The sequence below is a fragment of the Lissotriton helveticus genome, chromosome 5_1 (assembly GCF_964261635.1).
Source record: "Lissotriton helveticus chromosome 5_1, aLisHel1.1, whole genome shotgun sequence".
NCBI lineage: Eukaryota > Metazoa > Chordata > Amphibia > Caudata > Salamandridae > Lissotriton > Lissotriton helveticus.
The window spans coordinates 1,515,721,551-1,515,746,988 of record NC_136065.1 but is presented as its reverse complement, the minus strand read 5'-3'; the positions used below and the strand labels follow the sequence as shown (position 1 = coordinate 1,515,746,988).

Below are 25,438 nucleotides of genomic sequence, written 5' to 3'. Positions count from 1 at the left end.
CACGGAGAATATAGTACGTAAGTTGTGGGATGTGGCCCGACCCGGGATAAACCCCGACTGGTCAGGTCGCGCTATAAGCGGCAACAAAGGTTGTAACCTATTGGCGATCAACTTGGCAAATATTTTTGTATCCACATTGATCAACGAGAGGAGTCTATAAGAGTCCATCTCGTCTTCAGCTTTACCTGGCTTAAGCAACGTGATTATCAGAGCTTCTCTCATCGAGTTGGGTAGTGTGCCCACCTCCAAAGCCTCCTCGTACAACGCTAGTAGTTTAGGCGCAAGCTGTTCTGCATATGCTTTGTAAAAGGAAGTGGTCAGGCCATCCGGACCCGGTGCCTTATTGGGAGGCATGCTGTTAATGACCCGTGTAATGTCTTCGGCTGTGATTGGAAGATCCATATATTTCCTGTACGTATCGTTGAACCAAGCGAGCTCTATAGACTCAATAAACGGCCCAAACCCTTCAGGGCAATCGCTCTGAGTGGCGGTGTACAGGCCTGTGTAAAAGTTGGATAAGGTTGCCAAGATCTCCTCCTGCCCCCTTACCACCCTGCCAGATGTGTCCTTAATCTCATGAATGTGGGTAGCAGATCTAGAGGGTTTGATCATATTAGCCAATGTGTGACCAGGGCGGTCCCCCTCACCATACCTCCTAGCCTCCACGTGTTTTCCCAGGAATTTAACCTCTCGCTGCGCTTCTTCAGCATAGTCTAACAGTTTCGCCTTCATTAGTCCGGGAGCCTCACTGCACCCGTCCTTATAATATTGTGTTTCGAGTTCTTTGATGGCTGCCTCCAGTGAAGCCAGGGTCCCCCTTATAGCCTTGAGCACGCCCGCCTGTCTGGCAATGCATTGCCCTCTGATAACTACTTTAAATGCCTCCCAAAGTGCGCTCACCGTATCAACTGACCCCGTGTTGTTGTTGAAGTAATCCTCTATATCATTTCCTATCTCAGCGGTAAAGACTTCATCCAGTAAGGCGTGCGGCGGCAGCCTCCATGTACGTGTTCGCTTGTACATATTGGGAAGGGACAGTCGCAGCAAGCATGGAGCATGGTCCGAGAGGGAGCGGGGTAAGTGCGCGATTTCAGTAGTGCAGGCCGCCATATCCCAGGACACCAGCCAGTAGTCCAGGCGGGACCAAGCGTTATGGTGCTCTGTGATACAAGTGCCCTCCCGTAGCCCAGTGTGTCTGTTCCTCCAAATGTCCACTAAAGCCCCATCTGCAATGATATCTCGGAGGGCAGCGCTAGCCGCCGGGTGTAGGGATCTGGTGGTGCCCCGTCTGTCCAGGTGGTAGTCGAGAATGGCATTAAAGTCCCCTCCCCAAATAATCGTATCACACCCTAGTGTTTTAACCGTTGACCATAGGGACGTAAAAAATTCAGGAGAATCTGTGTTTGGGCCATATACACACACAATAACGACGTAGAGGCCACTCAGGAACCCACGCACCAGGACATACCGGCCCTCAGGGTCAGTCTGAACCAAATCTTCCTTCCAATCCAAACCACGCCTCAGGAGAACCGCCACCCACCTAGCATAGTTAGAGTATACTGCAGAGTATGTGGACCCCCATCTGCTTGGCCAAGCTTGCGGGATTGTGTACTGTTAAGGTGTGTTTCCTGCAGGAGGCACAGGTCAACACCGTGCCGGGTTAAGTAAGCGTGCACTAGTCGGAACTTCCTGCCGTCATTCAGGCCACGGACATTCCAAGTAAGGCATGTCAACTGACTACAAGCAGCCATGTGCAACTCGGGCAATCCGACTCATCACATTCCACCTTGAGGACACAACACCGCCATCAGAAGCGACTATCTCACATCGTGTGCTTGATCTACTGGCAACATTGAACCCAACAACTCCTCCCATCCCCCCGCCTCTCACTCCAACCCCCCAAACAGGTTGTAGAATATCCCACCCTATGTGAACTTTTAAACAGAGCAATAACATTGCAAATGGGAAATCTTCCCTAGGGGGCGCAGCTGTACCGGCATAAACCCTCACTTTATGCAAGGTGGCCGGACCAAGTGCAGGCCATCCAGTCCGCCATCTAACTCTTAGCTTAGAGGAACAAGCAAATGTGCATATAAGCAGTCTATGCAAATACAACCACCCCAGCCAATCTGCAGGCCGCAGTGCACAGCGCGGCTTAGTCATCCTGCCACAGCCACATCTCAGACACTACAGTAGTTAATGCGATACCGCTGTTAATCATTGTCACTTAGGGCCCCTTCCATTGATGCTGCCGGAGTCTGCTTCTTCTTGGATCCCCTGCTCCCGACGTGTTTGGCGAATTTCAGCGCCGACTTAGCATCCGTAAAAAAATGTTGCGTTCCATCTAGCGATACCTTTAATTTCGCAGGGTAGAGTAAAGAGTAGGGGACCTGTGCCTGCAGCAACAGACGCTTAGCTGGCATGAACTCTCTCCTCGCCGCCTGTACCGCCGGGGAAAAATCGGGGTAGAATGAAATGGTGCTCCCTTGGTGAGTGATGGTACCTTTCTCCCGTGCCTTGCGGATTATGGTGTCCCTGTCCTGGTAGTTCATTAGCTTTGCTATGATGGGCCTAGGTGGCAGGCTGGCAGCTCGACGTGGCCCCAACGACCGGTGCGCCCTCTCCACAGCAAAGACTCCGGACAAATGGGGATCAAAGAGCTCCCGAAGCAGATCCGCGACAAACGTCTCCATCTTGGTAATGGCGGTCGTCTCCGAAACTCCCGTGATGCGTACGTTATTACGCCGTGATCTTGCCTCCAAATCCTTGTTCTTAGCCCTGATGATTCCTAGCATCTTGTCCATATTAAGTAGCTGTTCCTTCGTCTCCACCTGGAATTCGTGGTATTCAGTATGTCGGTTCTCAAGGGCGTCAAGACTCGTTTCGTGTGCTCCAACTTGCGTCTTTACGGCGTCCAGTTGCGATGTTAAATTGTCCAGTTTAGCGTCTATATTTCGCAAACTAGAGCACATATCAAGAATCAAGGTGCGCAGGTCCTGTCTCTGTGTGTCGTCGTCATTACCTCGAGCCTCCTCCATGTGTGCTGTCGGGTCAGGTCCGCTCTGTTTGTTGGCTTTTTTTACGTCAAACGTTATCTTGGGCTGCCTGGTATCGTTCTTCCCCATCGTTGCACGTCGCCAGGCGAGACCGGGCCAACAAACAGGCACAGTGGGTCCCAGGTATACTATTCCGCCCGCAGCCAAGCTTCCTCTCGTTGCCACCAGGCCGCAGCAGATCACACCAACTTGTGGACGCTATCGGGCACGCCGGGCACCCAACAAATGGCCGGCCGGCCTCAGCTTAGCAGCCCCGGGTAGTGTCTATGACCCAGCCGCAACCAGTGGTGTGGGCAGCGGGCCGAACCAAGCCACAACAGCTGGGGCTGACCAATGTTGATGACCGTGCTGCATACAACCGGCCACTGCGTGTTGTGTATTGCGCCCAGTCCAGTACAAAATGGCGGCCCCACCAGGAGCTCCACAGGGCCCAGTGCGCGTGACCCCAGATCGCTAGTCCGAGTGCACGACAGTATTCCAGCACGTCCGTGGCACACCCGAGCCTGGGAGCGCTTCTGACAGATCCCCACTGCCTCTCCGCTCCGCATACACATGCCGGGGGAAACGCGGCGGACGGCACCGCGTCTGACCGGGCAGGTCGCGCCCTCGATGACCCCCTCACAGTGCACTCACTCGAACACGTCGTGCGGACCCCGCCCGACTCCCGCAGGGCCCGCGGTTCGCCTCAGCCACCTCACCGGCTCGGCCCGCCGGTCAGCACCAGGTCCGCAACAGGGCGGCGCCACACAACTCGGGGCCGTCTTTCCTGCCTCTCCGGTGATGGCGCCCCACCACACAGCAATCGTCCACAGTCCTGCCAACTGCCGTCGTGCAGATCGGCCAGCAGGACCACCTCAGCTTCCGCCGGTTCTAGGCCCCTCAATCCACGGGCTCGCGTGGTTCCCCCGCCGCCCTTAGAGCAGCGCGTCTTTCCTCCGCGTGACCGGTCGGAAAATCACTTCAGTGTATCTCGCCCACCCGGACTGCCAGGGGTTCCGGGATTGCGGTCGATCGTACCCCGCACAGCCTGCTTCCTTATTTTACGTTTCTGGCGGTCCGGAGTTCGCCTGATGTGTAGGATTGATTAAGGATAAAGTGTCCAGCCTACGGAGCGCGCTCAGAAAGCGGCCATTCCGCAGCTCAGCAGGCCACGCCCCCAAGGTTCTCCTTGAGTTGATGTAGTGGCAGAGGATGTGGTAATATGTAATTATTTTTTCCATTGGTCAGTGCCAACTCAGTTTTTTTTTTTTTTTACTGTATATTGGACTTGGCTTCTTGGTCACTCTGGTTTCCCTACTTCTGATTGATCAGTGCCTCCTGCTTTCTACATGCGCTTCCACTGTGTGTCCATGCGACCAATGACATTCCATTGGCTGCAGGCTAACACAGATATTTTTTCTATATTTTCTTACATGCACTCTATTTGAGTATGTGTATCCAGTTTCCTCCTCCCCCCACTGTCGCAGGGATTCAGCTCCTACACAGAACTGCATAGAGACCTAGAACCTCAGTGAATTAGGGTGTACCAAAACTCACCTCAGTATCCAAAATCCCCTACTAGACTAGCAATCAGTGTCTCATTGGTTCTTCCATACCCCCAATGATTAGACAATCCAGAACATGGACTTGGAACACCTCAGGTAATGTGGAACACATGAACACTCTTTCGTTATACTAACATACCAATCCAAAACGAGGAGTAAATGAAGACACATGCAAGTTTGAAATGTTTATTTCTAATGCTGTGTTCTAAGGCGCAGTATCTTAGCTAATACAAGCAAACCTATTGTAAGCAACAAGGTTATCAGCATAGTTACTAGTCCATAAAATACAAAGGGAGAAAGCATGTTAAAATGCTAAAGGGAAGAAGGCTAAATGGCACCTCAGTCTTACCCTCCCTTGCTAGTATATTATATTATATCTAAAGAAGGTCTCTTTGGGTTTTAGAAGGGCGGCCCCATACCTCTTATCTTAGTGGAAAGGGATCACATCATCTTCCACCAGCTCTCTGCATGCGAATATTCATCAAGTGTGTGTGCATGCTCTGCGCAGTGCATTATTAAACGCGCCAAAAGCCAGAGTTGGCCACAGCTGCATATGTGATATGTCTAAGACGTGCGCTGATCAGACCTCACAACAACCACTGTGTTGAAATAACCTTGAAGGCCTCGGCACTCTCTGTTCAGACATAGCTTACCAAGCAAAGCTGATACAAAAAGAAAACATTCTCTTGTGAAGCAAAATATTCTACTAGGCTCAAAGCATTTATAACAATATGTGCCGTGTGCAGAAGCAGCAAAAAGGAAAAATGGCGTTTAAACTTCTAATAAGCTCATTCTAACGTAACACAGTGTAAAGGCAAAACCTATCTACACGACACCACCATCCTCGCTTTTGCTTCCCACCCCTGCCTGCTCTGCATTGTTGCTGCTCCCTACCTCCTCCCCCACACCTCCCTTGTGTTGCTTGCTCCAAGTCGTCCTTCCCATGTCTGTTGTGTTGCTAACTCCCCCCATCACTGTTTTCACCCTCCAGCCCTTTCGTCCTCCATGAAAAACATTAAGTACATGTTTTTTTCTAGACAAATTGCATAGCAACTCAGGCTGCTGTGCAATATGGCCGAAAGAAAAAAATGCTAGTACGCAGTCAACACTGTTGTAGCACTGTTTTTGTTTTTTAACTTTATGCCAGGTTGTATTTAGCCCACACTGCTTTGCAGCATGTCTAGAAAACATTGACAAATCAAAGAGATCTTTCATAGGCAAAACCTATTGGCTTTGCCTATGCTTTTTATGGGTTTTGACAAGGCGCAGAGGAGGAAATTACAATCATTACAAAATGCTGCTGCATGATTGTTATTAAACATTCCTAAAGGCCATCCCTCCTTGCCTGGCATAAGGTCATTACATTGGCTCCCTATCCAACAACGAGTCGAATTTAAGGCCCTCTGTTTTGTTCGTAAGGCACTATATGGAGGTGGTTTGGTTGATATTAAGAAATTGTTTTCATGTTACACTCCCACGAGAAATCTAAGATCCACAAATGCGGGTCTCATTCATATCTCCAAAATTCGAAGAGCAAGATGGGGCGGTAGGAGTCTATCACACTGTGCAGCCAAACTATGGAATCCGATTCCTATCGCTATGAGACCACAATCCAACAGGCAGCTTTTTTAGGAAATTGCTAAAATCCTGGTCCTAACTAAGTCGCTGGTAGAACAGTGCAGTCCCTCTTCACACTTTCAGCACCAAGACACCGCGGCATTCCAGCGCTTTACAAACTTATCTGATCTTATGCTTGTATTTGGGAGGTCGCTTGGAAGAGATTCTAAATGCAACTGACTGGTCATCCAATTCAACTTTCAAAATGTTAATATTTCAAACCAGTGACAGGTGGCATCATTAGGGATCATTACTCTTTGAACTTGCATAATCTGAGCCCCTGGTCCTTACTTAGAATTTCAATTTCCTAGCTGTTGTGAGGAAAGTGTCATTTCTATTAAGCACACTATGATGAGAATTATATCACGCAGAAGACTACAAAAGTATTAATAGTACACCAGGATATATATATATCATAAGGTATATGTATGTATGTGTATAATTTCACACGCATAAAGTGAGAGTGGCTTTCCTTGTGGATTGTCTTATGGAGAGTTAGAGAGCTGTGAATGGTAGACATTGTTTTATGCTATAAGGACTCATGGGACTAATTGTCCTATTGTTTGTGATCTTGCTAAAGTTAATATGGACTACTGAGCAATAAATGGAGACAGTTTAATGCATAATCCTCGCCACTGTGTCCTTAATAGAATTGAGACTTTACTTCACAATAGCTAGGAAATTTTATATTCACCATAATGTTATTCTTCATAGATGTCGGTTCTTTGACTTGTCAAAAACATATCAAATTACATTTCCCGGAGTGTGTGCTTCTTCTTAATGTGGTATTTAATGATAAAACGTCCTTGTTTCAGTTTTCCCAGGCACTTCGTCAGTTTATTGAAGAGCAGGAAATTGTTGACTTGAAGGTTTGGACAAGCCAATTGAAGAGAACGATCCAGACGGCTGAAGCACTTGGGGTAGCCTATGAACAGTGGAAAATCTTGAATGAGATTGATGCAGTGAGTGACATTCTTTATTATCTGTTCATTGTGGGGATGAAAGCTAAATGTTTCTGCTTGGTTGTTTGTAATAGGGATGTTGAGGGGTTGTTGCAAGGGTGGTGGTTTTCAGGGTTTATTTTGAGAAGGAAGCATGAATGTGTATAAATTATATTTCTGTATTCTGGAGGCAGGGCATGCTTACCATTATATGGCCAGGCTGCAAGGATGAGAATTATATTTAAATGAAAAAATATGACGATAGCAATTGCACTTTTCCCCCTTTCTTAATTCCCTGCCCTATTAGATTCTTTTAGAGGGAAGTTGTAAAGTCTAGGTTAAAAAACAAAATCAAGACTCGTTCTATTAACGTGTGCATGATTATAACTTTTTTGTACTGGACATAATTCTTACTTTGCTACTGTAATAAGAGAGAGAAAGAAACTGCAAACAGCAAATTTGTGATATGGTTGTCGCTTCTTTCCCACATCTCCCAGTGCTTCTGTTGCTCTGCACCAAGCAGAGCATATTAGCTTAAGCATAACTCTCTGACACTGTTTTATGTGAATCTGTGTGTAACGTAAAATGTGAAAGGGTTTCTGTTGCATTTTGGTAGCATAAATACTTTTTCAGGAAGAAGACAGATCATATGGCAATAATCTGCTACCCAACGTATCCCACCTACCCAAAACTATCAGTTTACCTACTAAATGTCCATCCCCCCAGAGCAATACATTTCAATGGAAAGTTCAAGGATGTACCACCATTTCATTATCTGCTGATGCGAAGGCCAGCACCATCCCTAGCCCTGGATGAAAAAGCACCCATGGACCCACCTAGAGCATCCTTAGTGTAGCATGGAAATCTATTTACTATTCAAAAGTCAACACTAATAATATTTTCTGTGTAGGTGTAACAGTAACACCGACCCTAGATAAAAATCCCACTCCTTATTGATCCACCCTTCACAGTTTCTAAGCGTTGTGATTTCTTTGATGTGTGGGTAGCCACCCGGCCTTTTTATGTACTTCAAAGCATATCAATTACAAAACCCTAAAAGAGCAATACAACTTCCTATGAAGCTCTAAATCCTGAGCTTCATATAATTAGCTTAGCTTTGGCATATTTAGTTAGGTTGATTAATATTAGCAGAAAGTAGTGTAGTGTTCATTATTTAGCAAAATATGCTATGGTCCGTAATTAACTGTGTCTGTGATTGACGATGGGCACCACCGACACCTTCTTCATCAGACTGGAAGTGGTTTGTATTATTCCTACCCTTTCCCATTCCAGCCTCCTGCTGCCATCATTCACAGATCAGCTGGAGACAGAAGAGCAGTTTTTTTAAATTTCCACAAAGATGCTAGAGACACGACTGACCGTACATTCATCCTTTACTATTTGTTGTATGGGTAGCTTACTAGTAACACAAACTGTAATGAGAATGTAGGTACGACAGTAGTTCGCTTTCTAAGAGTGCCTCTGCTCTTGCCAGGCTGAATGTGAAGCTGGGTGGATCACTATCGAACGTCTGTGTTAAGACTCTGCCATCCTCCCATCTGGTGGCACTCTCGAGGGCACGGTGGGGTACAGCTGTATGACAGAACTCTTTCGAACAACTTGCATTTCCAGCTGCACATTACATCCCAGTCCAGGATTCCACTCCATTTCCTGATGCATCATTGTCCCTGTAGTCCTTTCTGTTTCCAACCCCTGCCTCCATTATGTCCTTGTGATGGCACTCTATTCTCTATCTGAATCCCCGGATCCTGGATACGGGATACTGACCCCTCTTTACCTGCCTTCTGGACGTTTTAATCTCTTGTCTCCGATCCGTTTCTGGCCTTCTATTACTGTCTCGTGCCTTCTGGGTTTGCTGGTCTTCCCCTTTCCAAGTCCCAGTTGGTAGTACCCTGATTCCTTACACCTGGCACTCTCACTGCATCTTTGCTTCTACCCTGATTTCAGCCCTGAGAGCTCAGTGTGCAGAAGCTCACAACTGACTTTTGATGAGTCTCCTTGTGCTCAGTTGTTTTCCCGGTACTATCATTCTGGCTTGTTGTTTTGATTCAGTTTCAACTATTTTCTGAACCCATATTCCTAAGTTTTGGCTATTTTTTTGTAGTATCTGGTCTTGTTTTTTATCCTGCTTTTTAGTAGCAAGGCAATAATAGAAACTAGTCCTTCTGCACACCTCATGACCTGCCTTTTAATATACAACATGTTTCTGTCTTACCTAGGTAGGGTGCAGAGTTTTCCTAGTCTTGTTGTCCATATTCATAGTTCTGTGTATTCCAGTCCTGCTTCTGACCTTGATTCCAGTCCTGCTTTTCCCTGAGCTCAGTACTCCATACGTTTCTTTACCTTTTCATCAATATTTCCATATCTCCTGGCAGACACAGGTTCACCTGAGTGCGAACTCTAAGACTGGTTTTGTGTTTGGGGGGGGGGGGGATTCACCTGCTTACACTGGCCATAATAAATGAGTCTGCTTTGCAGTACCTGATTTGGAGAGCTATTTTTTTATTTTATTATAAAGTCACATTTTGCTATTTGATGAATTTACTCTTGGAGTGCAGCCCTGCCTTTACTGATAGTGACCAGATTGACACCGGTGTCACTGGACACCATCTAGCCACTAAGCAGCTCAAACCAGGCAGGTTCATAGAGATGATCAGGTGCACGCATTGGGAAATGTGATTGATGGTCAGAAAGTCGTGTAGGCCTCAGATTTACTCTCCGGCCATCTGGATTTGCTAAATCTCTTCTTTGAAGGCCGTTTCCTCACCCTCAAACATATTAGTGGATGGGATGACAGTAACACCCTAGTTTATAGATTACCACAGGCTGCTATGACATGTTGGTATACTAACCCCTGCAAGCCTGAGGAGTTCTCCTCACTGATTCAGATGTTTCTAGCCTCAACAACGGGTGAGTAGTTCATGAAATGCTATAAATAAAATGGTGAATGCCTGCCTTCTGATCACAGCATCAACACTGATCAAGCTGACCTCAGTGTGACGGTCCCTGAAAGGGTATGGAGGTTCTCCTAAGATTAGAAAATATTTGTCTATAAACTATAGACCTAAACTCATCCATTTTTACTTCCTGAGTTTATATTATACACACATGTTGTTACATAGCATTGATACTACACACTCTTTAAAATGCGCTGGATGCACAGATGACCCTGCAAAATATTTGCGCCTGGCATTGTCTATATGACCTCAACCCAGAAGTTGTGGACATGTGGGCCATTAATGACATAACGTCTGCCTGTGTGGCCAACACACCCTTGAACCTGCTGCTAGGCTATCTCGCTGACATCCCAAGTGTGAACAGGCATTTGGCTGCTTTACTGATGCTGCCTCCTAATCAATGAGTGTTGTGAGATGAGGGGTCCCATTCTTAAGAAACGGGCCTGGCTTTAAGGATGTTATGTTTTTGGAATCAAAGGGCTAAGACCTATGCTACCATACTGCCTCCACAGACGAGACCAACTACTTGCTTAGTGTGGCAGATGCAGCTGAGCTACTGATGGAGCGAGATAGAAAACAAAATTTTGTTTAAACTCGCGAAGTCACATTTCCATAACATGAATAATAATATTAATAATTTGTGATATGTTGTGCTAATACAACTTAGATTAAACTTTACACATGGGGGGACTAACATGTGTGCTCATAAACGTGCATATTTGTTGCATCTTTTTGTTCGTGCAAAATAATAAAATAATTTATTGTTTTCGTTTCTGTCATTACTAACTGCTGCAAAAATTTAAAGAAGCATGTGCTTATTTTGCTTCCCCTTGTCTACGTGATGTCATTTCTACTATTCTAGGTGCAAATAAATCTTATGGATTGGTAGATATAAACGCTGCTTTATTTGTTTGCATTTGCTAGGTAACATTTGACTAATCGGGTTGGTTAATTAATTAGTGAACCAAGGGGTGGATACAGAATCTACATTATTTCTTACATTAATACTTTTCTTGTGTTTGTTTTATACTAGAAAGCTTAAGTTGCCTGCTTTTGGGCCTAGTCACTTGAGTTGCAGAAAAGAGCTGACTTGTAATTCTGCAAAAGTCACGAGACGCCCATTCTGAATTAAAGCGTTTATCAAAGCTGCATTCGCAAAGCAAAAACTGATGTGCTGTCATCATTCTGTCGGACGTGGCCAAGGTCGAAAGTGAACATTTTGTCAGCCTTAACTTGGCATCCGCGGAAGTTGCTTGGACGTAGTGAGAACAAATTTGAACATTTGTTGCAAACTCAGGAAGCTCCTGGTTTCACGTGGAAGAGACAATGGTCTTTATGAAACATGATCTAATGGAACTTTTGAAAAGTGGGTGACATGTCACTTGTCACTCTCAGCCAATGGGACGTCGAAGATTTCTGAAAACTTTCCTTTGCGTAGTTTAGTTAGCGTAGAAAGGTATAAAAAGTCATGCCCCTAGGGATGGGCTGGCTGCTGCTTTCTGACTTTCTGATGAGGGTGATGTGCTGTCGGACTTTACTTGGAGCACGTAAGAATCCTCAAAGAACTTTACTTTAATTTCTATTATTTTAGCTCAGTTAGGGACATAGATTTTAGAAATGCTAAACTTTTAATAATTCTCATAAACTTTGATTAAATTGCTTAAACTGCTTTTTCTCATGAATTTTTACATACATGTTTACTTTAATGCTAATAAATTTCATTATAAAACATTCAACATATATACCATAATTTAGTAATAAAAATCTTACTTTTGACAAACAAGCTGGTCTTGGTTATTCAGAAGTGTGGGTTACTATTAGCTAGATCACGTCGCCTATGGTGGTCGTTTAAATAGTGAGAATGTGTTATAATGACAATATTCTTTTCGCTAATGTATAATAGTGTATATAGTTTGTAAATTAGGTGTATATAGATTTATTCTGACCACCTGATTCAGTAGGCCCAAAATATGTCAGGTTTATAAAATGGGTCCATGAATTAGTGTAGAGTTTGTTAATAGGTTATGAAGTTGAGTAGCGTTGTTTATGACATATTTTCTATAGCCTGCTGGATCAATTCTCTGGTAGCAGAAATTGATGGTTGCTAAGGGGTAACCAAGGTAATATGTTGGTTGCTAAGGGTTACTAAAGTGTTATGGTATGGAAATAGGATCGATGTTTTAACACATGTTGAGTCCGTTATTCGTGCTATCTGTAAGCTATACCGGTATAGATTGTGTGGCGAGAAATTAGTCACGCAAATCTGTTCTGTTTGTAGTGATATCGCCGAGTATCACAATTGGTATCGCCGTGTACCAGAAGTATTGTCGCCGTGCAATACAGTGTTGTCGCCGAGCAACACAGTGTTAGGGCTAGGTGTGAATCTTGTATAGTGAGGGTTTTCTAAGAAATTAGAGCAGCATGAGAATAGGGACAAAGCGCCTTCCATAAAACTCACTGTGATAAGAGTATTAGTTATATTCGAGCTTGAGTGAAGGGTAGGATAACGTCGGTGCATGATTATCTATAAACAGGTTAGAGTCCTGTACGGGTACATGTTTCATATCTATAAACAGGTGAGAGTCCTGTAAGGATAACGTCGTTGTTTTGCTAACGGTGCATGATTTCTATAAACAGGTGAGAGTCCTGTACGGATTTCATGTGTGTTCGAAATTAGGGAATTTTCCGTGTGAAAGTGCGAGTTTGATTTGTATTTTATGTTCAAGCGGAACTCTTAGAACTGTCACTTCGCGGTGCTTTCAGAGCAAAGCGAGTTCATAATTATACGTGTTAGAAGGGTGGGGTAAGGGTTACTCTACTGACAATTGAAAATTATCCTTAATGTGAATAGCGCCGTCTATTCCGAAGTGTGGATACTTGAATGTGTGTAAACTATCCTAAATAGTGAAACAAACAGATGAGTCTTTATTGTCATTGTTAAGAATTAATTTACACTGAAAAGTGTTCTTAAAATGGCGCTGTGAAAAGATTTTGTGAAGGAGGGGTAAGCGCCGGAGTGAGAAACGAGAAACCGCAGCTGCTGTGTACGTCACAGAGCCGCGCTGGGATTGGGTGACCTACGTCACAAACTGTACTCTGATTGGCTCTTGAGTCTCTGACGATTCGTAAGCTGATTGGTTCGTCAGGAAAACTCCATTTTTATTGGTTGAGCTGAAAGGTGACGTAGCTCGACTGTCATTGGCTTGTTAGTGTGTTTCGCGCACGGATTGGCTAATTTTGCGGAACATCCCGGAAATATTTTACGAACGATTTTGTAAATTAGATTTAACTTTTAAAAATGAGTTATCATTTTAGACATGTTGAGAAAAAGCCAACATTACTACAAAAGTTTAAGAATTTATTTTCGCCTGACAAGAAAATCGAAACGCGAGGTGGTAAATTACTTCATAAGTATAAAACACCTGCAGCGTACATGGAAGGTGAATATGGATATCATACTGTCTTATGGTTCGATAGTTGGAAACGTTATACTAAAAACGACGGTGTTTTAACTTGGCCTGATGATGGTTCATTTAATGTGAAAGTCTTGAGAAATTTACGAGAAAAAATGAATGCTCTTGTTCCAAAACCGAGACCAACTCAATTTGAAGCTTTAGTTGAGTGGGAAGATGAGATGTATCAGTTACAAAGAGAAGCTAGTGGAATTAAAAGACCTTCTAAAAATCCACCATGGAGAAGAGAAACTCATGAAGATAGATTGAGAATGTGGAGACAGGGAAACATGAGTGAAGGATTGTATTTAATACAGGAAATGGTAATGGGTACTCCTACAGGGAAATCTATGGAAAGTGAATCTGAAGATGCTGTTATGGAAGAAATTTATACAACAGCTAGAAAGAATCAGCCTTTGAGACCTCCTAGATCATGGTCTACTCCGGTGGTTTCTACTGAAACTTCACCGAGTGCACCTCCAATTAATGAAGCTCCTAAACTCTATCCAAACAATTGTGAAATCATTGAAACTCCTAGAAGACCAGATTTCGATAATGCTCGAAATGAAGGCAGATATTTTACAATGGCTCCTAGAGCAAGAGAAGCTCCAAAAGATTATAACAGAGAGGCAAGAAATGTTGAAGATGTCAATTCTGCTGAATATTTGAGATCTAAAGAAGAATTAATTAAAAGAATGACAAAAAGCATGGAAGCTGTGACAGTTCCAGTAACGATTGGTCCTGTTCAGCCTGTATTTGACCAAAAAGAATCTAGCAAAACAGGTTTAACTATTCCTCTAAATGCAGAAATTCAGAGAGTTGCTGAAAAATTTTATTCAGATTTATCTGAAATAAACTCTTCTAGATCGAGAATGCCTGATTTAACCTTTAATGAGGATTTATCTCCAAAAACACCAATGGGTGCTGTATCAGATGTAGGGAGTCCTGAAAGCAGGATAACCACACCAAAACTTGATGTGGCTAAATTAAAAGCAAATATCGAAGAATTAATAATCGGAACAATTGGTCCAGATAGTTTAAATTACTATCGAGATGATGAACTACTGTTCATTTGCAAAAGCATTCAGTGGAAAACGAAAAACAAATATGATCAATTAGAGGATCTAGCAGCAGAACTTGAAATCGATGTGAGTAAACAAAAGAACTTTGCAAAACATTACAGATTAGATTTTTCAGAAAGTGACATTGAGAGTTTGAACTCAATGGGAAGAATAGTACATATAAAGGATTTGATTGTTTACATCAAAAAGCTAGGAGAACTGAATAAGTGGAGAGTAAAATGGACGAAAAAGAAGGAAGATGAAAGATTGGAAAAATTGTCAAAACAATTTCCAATGAGAGAGATTGCAGGTGGAGGATATGTTCATGTCCCTTGGTCGAGACAGGACATTCTGTTATTCACAAATGACTTTCCAAAATTGAGGGAAAAACCAGTTGAATGGTACAGGCAAGTTGATAGATTTATCAAAGTGTCAAAAGTTCTGTGGATTGATTTAGATGGATTTTTCGACATTGTCGTTCCATCTGATCTTTGGACAGAATGTAAAATATCAATTAGTTGGCCAAAAACAGAACCTGAGCGAATTAAAGAAACAGGTGCTCCAAATCCACTTGTAATGGATTTTTATGAAAAAGTAATTGTTTGGATGAAAAACAAAATTCCACCCAAAGAAGTTGATTGGGTTAAAATAGAGAGGACTGAACAGGAAACAAAAGAATCAGTTCATTCTTTTTATGAAAGACTACTGTTAATCTTTAAACAATACAGTGGTTATGAAAAACTAGATGAGAAAGACATGAGTCATTTTGTCTATAGATTTGTTTATGGACTAAAACCTGAAATTGGAGACATGATCAGAAATAGCATTGTAGGATGGCAATCACTTTCTGTGGATGATATACTGAGAAAAGCTAAGTATTGCAGCGATGAATTAGAAGTGAGACAGAAGAAGCTCAAGGAAAAAGCAATGTGGGCACAGGTGAAAGTAGCTGAGCAACAGGTTGCCAGCATGGGTAATAAGAACACTAATTTTGTTCAAACTGGAAATACGAACCAGGTACAAGGAAAGTTTAAAGGTAATAATTTCCAAAAGAAATTTAGCCCAAAGATTGAGGAGTTAAAACAGAGATTACCTTGTTTTAATTGCGGCGAAATTGGACATTGGAGAGACGAGTGTCCTCATCCTCCTAAAAACTTAGAGTCCCTTATTGAATCCACAGATGCAGAATGGTGTTGAACTGCAGCAACAGCTACAGATGCAACAGGGGTTAAACGAATTTAACATTCAGCGACAGTTGCAGCAACAGCAACAGCAACACCAACAGGTGAATAATCGTCAAGATCAATTGCCACAACCACCTTTTCCGAATTGTGGGGGAGTTCAAAAATATAATCCAAATGTGGGATTTCAGGGAAATGAACATGTAATAAAACCACAAAAACAACAAAAACAACAAAGAATTCAAATGCAAAATGCTTCACAACAGTTTCTATTAGCAGAAAGTCAAGACAGTGATTCTGATGATTATTGTTGACGATGCCCGAGAGAGGAGGAAGAGTGTGTTGTTGGAGCCACTCTTGAGGTTGACCAGTCTGGTCCTTTTGTAAACGGGAAAGTTAATGATGTAGACATCACTTTTCTAGTGGACACTGGTGCTACTCGTTCTACTGTTAGATCAGTGGAAATTGAAAACCTACCTCTCTCTGGGGATACCATCCAAGTTGTCGGAGTAAGTAATCAGCAAATTAAAACAGACTTAACTGATCCAGTTCCAGTTGAAATTGGAAATTATAGAGACAAACACAGATTTGTGGTTTGCAATAGTAGTCCAGTGAATCTGTTAGGCAGAGACATCCTATGTAAAATGAATTGCCGAATATATTGTTCTCCTGATGGAGTAGAATTACAAACAATGGAGGAAGATGGTTTGTACAGAATGACAATGATGATGATGGAAGCAGAAGAAACAAAATTGTTTCCTGCATTAGAAAAGAAAGATTTGCCTGAAGAGCTCAGAGAAACAGTAAATTCAGAAATATGGGATTTTGATGGAAAAGAAATGGGTCTAATGAGAAAAATAGATCCAGTGAAAATTACATTGAAACAGGGAATAGAATTTCCAAACACTCCACAGTATAAAATGAAAACAGAAACAATTGAAGGGATTACACCAATTATTGAAAATTTCATTAAACAGGGTGTATTAAAGGAAATGGAGAGTAGTCCTTGTAATTCACCAATTATGGGAGTTAAAAAGGCAAATGGAACATTTAGAATCGTACAGGATTTGCGAAAGGTTAATCAAATTGTTGTTCCATGTTGTCCAGTGGTTCCAAATCCAGCAGTAATTCTGTACCAGATTCCACATGATGCTGAATGGTATACAGTCATTGATCTTTGCAATGCTTTCTATACGGTTCCTTTACATCCAGACAGTTATGAAATCTTTGCTTTCAGATTCCAAGGTAAGACCCTCGGATGGAGCAGAATCCCTCAGGGCTATACAGAGAGTCCTTCAATCTTTAATGAACTGTTAAAAAGATCATTAGAAAACCTAGATTTACCTGGTAGATCTACGTTAGTGCAGTATATTGACGATTTGTTAATAGCTGCAAAGACAAGAGAAAATTGTGTGACAGACACAATAATTCTGTTAAATCGCCTTGCAGATGAGGGACATAAAGTGTCTCCAGCTAAGTTACAGTTTTGCAAACAAGAAATAAAATATCTTGGTCACAGAATTGCAAAGGGAAAAAGACAAGTAACAATTGAGAGAATAAAAATGATTCAAGCAATGTTACCTCCAAGAACACAGAGACAAGTCAGAATGTTCTTGGGAATGGTTGGTTACTGTCGACAATGGATAAGTGGATTTTCAGTAATTGCAAAACCACTACAAAGATTGACAAAGTCAGATGTAAAAGATCCAATTATTCTCAATGATGCTGAGATGGAATCTTTTGAGAACCTGAAAAAGAGCTTATGCCAAGCTCCTGCTTTAGGTATGCCAAATTATGAGAAAGATTTTGAACTGTATTGCAGTGAAAGAGAAGGATGTGCATTATCTGTATTAATACAGAGACATGGAAATCTAAAGAAACCTATTGCATACTTCTCTGCAGTTCTTGATCCTATTGCAAAAGCATTACCAGGTTGCTTAAAAGCAGTTGCAGCTACAAGTATTAGTCTTGAACAAAGTGAAGGAATCATTATGGGATTTCCTGTGAAAGTTTTTGTGCCTCATTCAGTTGAAATATTGCTGACAAGAGGTAAGACTCAGCATTTAACCAGTAGCAGATTGACAAAGTATGAGAAAATCATACTAGGAGCAGATAATGTCTCGATTTCAAGATGTTTGAATCTGAATCCTTCTACATTACTACCTGATTCTGAAATTGTGGATGACATTGAAACAGAACATGAATGTTTAGATGTCATGGAGTTCTGCACAAAACCAAGAAAAGACATCAAAGACAGACCTTTGTCTGAATCGGATTTTGTCTACTTTGTAGATGGCTCATGCTTAAGATCCGAAGGAGGTGTCTTGAAAGCTTCATATTCAGTTTGTACAGTTAAGGATGTTGAAGAAGCATCATGTCTCGAAGGAGTTCGTTCAGCTCAAGTAGCTGAATTGATTGCTTTGATTCGTGCATGTGAAATATCGAAAGATATAAGAGTTACCATCATTACTGATAGTCAGTATGGGTATGGAGTTGTACATGATTATGGACAACTCTGGTCACAGAGAGGATACATGACATCAGCAGGGTCACCAATTAAGAATGCAGTCTTCATTAAGAGATTAATTGAAGCAATACAATTACCAAAAGAAATTGCCATTGTTAAATGTGCAGCGCACACTAAAGGAGTTGATTATATCTCCAAGGGCAATGCCTTTGCAGATGAGACCGCGAAATACTGTGCGAGAAAAGGTTATTCATATAATCGGGAAAGAAGTAAAGAAACTGATTCAAATTCATTAATGCTAACAACAGTTGTAGAAACATGGCATGAGATTAGAGATTTACAAAATGAAGCAGACGATGAGGAAAAAGACTTATGGTTAAGATCAGATTGTAGACCACGAGAAGAGGATGGAGTGTGGGTTTACAAAGATGGCAGAGTGGTTTTACCAAATTGTTTGATTGCTGACATGGCCAGATTATATCATGGTCCAGCACATCTGGGAAGAGATTCTATGGTCCGACTTTTCAGAGAAACATGGTTTAACACCAAGTTTAGAACAATTGCTGAATCTTTTTGTCAAAGGTGTTTGTCATGCCAACAAATGAATCCGAACAGAAAATCAGTGGTGGGGACGGGAATAATTGGTCGAGAGGGTGGTCCCTTTACCAGGTTACAAATGGATTTCATTGAAATGCCCTTACACAACTGTTTGAAATATGTGCTTGTAATTGTTTGCTTATTTTCAAGATGGGTAGAGGCTTTCCCCACACGACATTGTGATTCAATTACAGTGGCAAAACTGATGCTCAGAGAAATCATCCCAAGGTACGGTTTTCCAGTCACTATTGAGAGTGATGGAGGAAGCCATTTTGATAATAAACTGATGAAATTAATTTGCGAAGCTTTGAGCATTGAGCAGAAAATACACTGTGCATACAGACCAGAGGCATCTGGAGTGGTTGAACAAATAAATGGAACAATTAAAAACAGAATTGGAAAAATGTGTCTTGAAACAGGGGTAAAGTGGACTGATGCTCTTCCACTTGTTTTGATGTCATTGAGAAGTACACCAGATAAAAAGACAGGTTTGAGTCCTCATGAAATTTTAATGGGAAGAGTTATGAGGCAAGCTTTTGTACCTGTAGGTAAACTGTTAAGCATAAATGACAGTGCTATTTTGGATTACTGTAAAAGGTTATCTGATATGGTAACTTCTGTGTCTAATCAGGTGGGAACTGAAGTACAGTCAAATGAAAAGGTTTTGACACATGATCTGAGACCTGGCGATTGGGTCAGAACAAAAGTACATCGGAGAAGAAATTGTCTGGCTCCTAGATGGCAAAGACCTAGGCAAATAATTTTGGTTACTACTAATGCTGTAAAGTGCAGAGGATTGAAACGGTGGATCCATCCTAGTCATACTATTCCAGTACCAACTCCTGAGAGTTCTGATGTTGAAAGTGACACCACAGATGATTCTGATTCTGAAGCAGAAGGTGAAACTGAAGGTGAAATAAATCCAGATTCTGAAGATCGACAAGAAAGTCGACATCTGGAAACTGTACCAGTGACAAGAAAAGACTTGGAAATCATTGAAATAGATTCTGAAGGTGACGAGAATCTGTTAAAAGGAAAGATAACTGAAGATTCGGTTGTCTTAGTCGAAGACAAAGAAGCAGAACAAAAAGAAGTTTCAGACCAGGAGAGTATCGAAAGGCAGAGAACAAGCTCTGAAGTAAGGAACAGAAGTCCGAAATCTGGGAAGTTGGGGGTAATTGAAGAGGAGGAGGAAGACGAATTACCGAGTACCAGTGACGGAAAACAAAGTGGAGTTCCTGAAGGAGTGAAATTGCCGAATAGAGAAGTTCCTGAGTCAATTGAAATTTCAGATTACGAAACTGAAGAAAGTGACGTGGAAAGTAGAAACAAAAAGAAAAGGACTTGGAAGTCAGAATCAAATAATTCTGAACCAAAAGAAAAGTACGTGAGAAAAGCAGACTACTGGCCTGGTGGAAGATTGAGAGTGAGGTTAGTGAGAAAACCGAAAGAACAAGTCGAAGAGATCAGTAGTCAAAAGAGTCCTGGAAAAGAAGTTGGAATTGGAAGGAGAATTGAAGTAGTGTCGAGAAAAGGAAAAAGAGTAATAAGACCAAACCAGAAATACAAATCTCCTGAGTGGACTTATTTAGTAATTCCACCTGTTATTGACATATATGATAGTAGTGAAGAAGAAAACGAAATTCATGAAATTAGTGACGATGATTGAGGTACAGAGATATTAATTTGGCAAAAGGCTGAAGAAAAATTTGTTAGTTGACATAAGGTCGAAGAAAAACTGTTTAGTTGAAGAAAACTTATGTATGACATAAGGTCGAAGAAATCTTGTTTAAGGTTTTAAAAAAAAAAAAAAAAAAGAAAAAAAATTATTTTAAAAGGGGGGTGTAAATATAAATTTAGATTTAAAAATTTTGTTTTATTTTTTAGGTTAAACTAACCAAAAATGCCTTATGTTAAGGAGAACACTTCAAAGTGTACTATTTTTAAGAGATGTTGTAAGATGACTCTAGTATGTCTGCTCATTTTAATTCTGCTCTGGTTGGTTTTAGCTGTGATTATTCCTTTAGAGATGAATAGAGAATTACACAAAGTTAACATAACAAGCAAAGTTTTGGATAGCCAAACTAAACATAGTGCTTCAGCAAAAGTTATTGATCATCAACCTAACATTCATCAAGATAAAACAATTAGTGATTTTTCAAGTAATACATTCACAAAGCTTTTGAGTGAATATGTTAAGGTAATGGATGCAAAAGACTGCTATGTCTGCGTTAAGTTACCTGCTTCTGTTTCTGAGGGAGTAACATATAATATGCTTCCTCTCACTTATGGTGTAACATGCAGTGTGTTAACTAGCTTATTTTATCAAACTGGACGTTTAGAATATTATTATTCAGATTTTGACGAGATTTTCGCAAACATTAAGGTTGAAAATGCTTTAAATAAACACAAAAAGGCAAAACAAATGAGAGAATATTTCCTTGTTACTAATGAACTCACATATGAGTACGCTTATAAAAATAATCTAACTTGCAAATTAAGTGCTGAAGGAAAGAAGTTTTTAAATATGGTTGAGGAGAGAAGGGCAATTTATAAAAGGAATGAATTAGTCAAGCAGACTAAGTCAAGCTTCTGGCAAAGAGAGGATGGAAAGTTAAATGGCAAAATGCTTGAAAATGTTGCAATTCATATAGACAAACCAGTTAGTGGAAAGCTTTGCATTAGAAGAGATAACACACTTTTTGATAATTACTTTGTTGGTGCAAGTAACTGTGAAGATACTTATCAGATTATGGGAGGTTGGGGATTCAAAGGTGGAAAGGATCCAATCTTTCCTGGGATTTATTTTGTTTGTGGTGACAAAGCCTACTACAACCTTCCAGACCATTGGTATGGAACTTGTTATGTGGGAATTGTTTTTCCTAAAGTGTTTCATGTTGACAGAGATTCAGAAGGATTGTTTAAAATTCATAATTATGTAAATAGAGTTAAAAGAGAAACTTTTACTGAAGTTCTGGGAGATATTTTTCAAGCAGTGATACCTTTTGTTGGTATAACCCTAAATGCGGGGAGAATCAGAAAATTATCCACTATAGTTGATAGATTATCAACTGATACTGCTGATGGATTCCAATTAGTGAATGTTGAAGTTATTGCAATTAGATCCATGGTAATTCAAGATCGTCTTGCTCTAGACATACTCTTAGCAAAAGAGGGAGGAGTCTGTGGCATTTTACATGTACAACATTGCTGTACATATATACCTGATGAAAGTAAGAATATTGAAATGTACATTAAGAACATTACACAAATGCATTCTGAAATAATTCCTTTAGAAGAAGAAGATTTTACAGGGAAACTTTCTAAAAGATTCCAAGAAATTAAAAACTGGTTTCATAATATTGGGAGTTCAATTCTTGGCAAGATTCTGGCACCTTTGATTATTATATTATTCATTTTTATTTTGACTAAAATAGGTTGTTTGTTGCATAAAAGAAAGAAACAGTTGAAAGAGAAAAAGAGGATCTATAAACTTAGAAAAGAAGAAGAAAGGGAGATTGAGTTACAGGAATTACATAGAGAACGTTATGCAGATCGTGAGGAATTTGCAGATACTGGCTTTTAGAATTTACTGACACAAATGAATTTGAATCATTTTCTCTGAAGTTGAAATTATAAAATTTTGGGTATTGGTGTGGTGATTTGTTAATCACCAGATGAGGGAGTTGATGGAGCGAGATAGAAAACAAAATTTTGTTTAAACTCGCGAAGTCACATTTCCATAACATGAATAATAATATTAATAATTTGTGATATGTTGTGCTAATACAACTTAGATTAAACTTTACACATGGGGGGACTAACATGTGTGCTCATAAACGTGCATATTTGTTGCATCTTTTTGTTCGTGCAAAATAATAAAATAATTTATTGTTTTCGTTTCTGTCATTACTAACTGCTGCAAAAATTTAAAGAAGCATGTGCTTATTTTGCTTCCCCTTGTCTACGTGATGTCATTTCTACTATCCTAGGTGCGAATGAATCTTATGGATTGGTAGATATAAACGCTGCTTTATTTGTTTGCATTTGCTAGGTAACATTTGACTAATCGGGTTGGTTAATTAATTAGTGAACCAAGGGGTGGATACAGAATCTACATTATTTCTTACATTAATACTTTTCTTGTGTTTGTTTTATACTAGAAAGCTTAAGTTGCCTGCTTTTGGGCCTAGTCACTTGAGTTGCAGAAAAGAGCTGACTTGTAATTCTGCAAAAGTCACGAGACGCCCATTCTGAATTAAAGCGTTTATCAAAGCTGCATTCGCAAAGCAAAAACTGATGTGCTGTCATCATTCTGTCGGACGTGGCCAAGGTCGAAAGTGAACATTTTGTCAGCCTTAACTTGGCATCCGCGGAAGTTGCTTGGACGTAGTGAGAACAAATTTGAACATTTGTTGCAAACTCAGGAAGCTCCTGGTTTCACGTGGAAGAGACAATGGTCTTTATGAAACATGATCTAATGGAACTTTTGAAAAGTGGGTGACATGTCACTTGTCACTCTCAGCCAATGGGACGTCGAAGATTTCTGAAAACTTTCCTTTGCGTAGTTTAGTTAGCGTAGAAAGGTATAAAAAGTCATGCCCCTAGGGATGGGCTGGCTGCTGCTTTCTGACTTTCTGATGAGGGTGATGTGCTGTCGGACTTTACTTGGAGCACGTAAGAATCCTCAAAGAACTTTACTTTAATTTCTATTATTTTAGCTCAGTTAGGGACATAGATTTTAGAAATGCTAAACTTTTAATAATTCTCATAAACTTTGATTAAATTGCTTAAACTGCTTTTTCTCATGAATTTTTACATACATGTTTACTTTAATGCTAATAAATTTCATTATAAAACATTCAACATATATACCATAATTTAGTAATAAAAATCTTACTTTTGACAAACAAGCTGGTCTTGGTTATTCAGAAGTGTGGGTTACTATTAGCTAGATCACGTCGCCTATGGTGGTCGTTTAAATAGTGAGAATGTGTTATAATGACAATATTCTTTTCGCTAATGTATAATAGTGTATATAGTTTGTAAATTAGGTGTATATAGATTTATTCTGACCACCTGATTCAGTAGGCCCAAAATATGTCAGGTTTATAAAATGGGTCCATGAATTAGTGTAGAGTTTGTTAATAGGTTATGAAGTTGAGTAACGTTGTTTATGACATATTTTCTATAGCCTGCTGGATCACTACTCAGAATGTCCTTGATCAATTTTAACACCGTCTTCTGAATTCATTGATGTATAATGTACTGTTTGTCTGCTGTTCCTTAAACCCTGTCTCTAAGGGTCCCGTCCCACTCTGTATGTGCTGGCCAGAGGGGATCTTTGCTGGCCTTTCATTGATGACCCTTAAGCATCATAGGACAACTGCACTTGGAATGCTGTTTTGCCAGCTACCCTGTGCATACATGTAACTCTACACTGTCACTGTGAATCATTGTACGCAGTATATATTTGCGCCACTATTAAGATATTGTTTTATTTTGATACTTTTTAGTACACTTCATGAATGGGCCTTCAAACTTCACCAGACACTGTTGTTTTTCGTATATAAAAACTCAATACATAGATGTTAAAATAAATACGATGTAGTTTGAGCTCTTTTTTGAAAAAGAGTCGAGACGGTGCTTGACTTATTTTCCCTAATTGAATTCCATGCCTTAACACTAAGAGGTGCAAATTGCTCTCCGATCTTCCCTTTTCTGCCTTGGCTGGCCTTGGGCTGTCCGATGATTCTGCTGCTTGTCTTGTGCAGCCTTCTGAAAACCATATCTTGGATAAAAGTGGTACGGTGGGGAGACACAGTGCACTGGCGTGTGGATTATGCAACAGGTCTTGAAGGTGATGCAAATGTGTATCGGGAGCCAGTAGCGGTATCTGATCATTGGAGTTATCTTGTTAAACTACAAAGGCGATGTATGATGTGTGCTATTTTATGAAGGATGCTTTTCAGAAGAGTCGAATGGGTGTCTGGGAGGCTGGCCAATAAAGTGCTGCCTCAATCCTATTGTTATAGTCTTTGGGTTCAATTTGTCATAATCCACAGAAATCAAGGCTTGGATAGTGGGGAGGCAGTTCTTTACCTGATTATTTTGTGGTCTGATGTGATCCCCTGAGATGCATGTCCTCTTCACACAAATGAATGCTGATCATGTCAGCGAGCAGGGTATTAATTGGCTCCAGAAATATGTTGAAAATTATAAGTGAGAACAACGAGAGAGGATTTGGCATAACGGAGAGGGTGGTCGACTTCAAATCTGGGGAACCGGGTTCGAGTCTCTGCAACGACGCTCAACATCCTGTGATTCTGGGCAAATCACTTTATCTCCTCGTGCCCCACAAAAATGAATGTGTCCTTATGTAACGCAACTGGTGCTCATGTAAAGTGCTCCGATACATGATACCTTCGGGCAAGGTCACGCTATATAAAACTCCGAAAAAAAGGAGGCATCGCTGGAGAATGCTGCATGGAATTGACATGTTCTAGAAGAGCTCATTTTGCCCAGCTGCAACATGTTCATCAGG

At 41.0% G+C, this 25,438-nt stretch overlaps 1 protein-coding gene across 8 annotated transcripts in view; it reads left to right on the top strand.

Annotated features, from left to right (window-relative positions):
• Positions 1–25,438, top strand: part of LOC144755520 (6-phosphofructo-2-kinase/fructose-2,6-bisphosphatase 2-like) — a 342,874-nt gene that overhangs the window by 141,558 nt on the left and 175,878 nt on the right. For all 8 annotated transcript variants that reach the window (XM_078644531.1, XM_078644530.1, XM_078644528.1 and 5 more), the window contains exon 10: positions 7,033–7,179. In XM_078644531.1, coding sequence (XP_078500657.1) covers positions 7,033–7,179 — 147 coding nt within the window. The remainder of the gene's footprint in view (positions 1–7,032; positions 7,180–25,438) is intronic.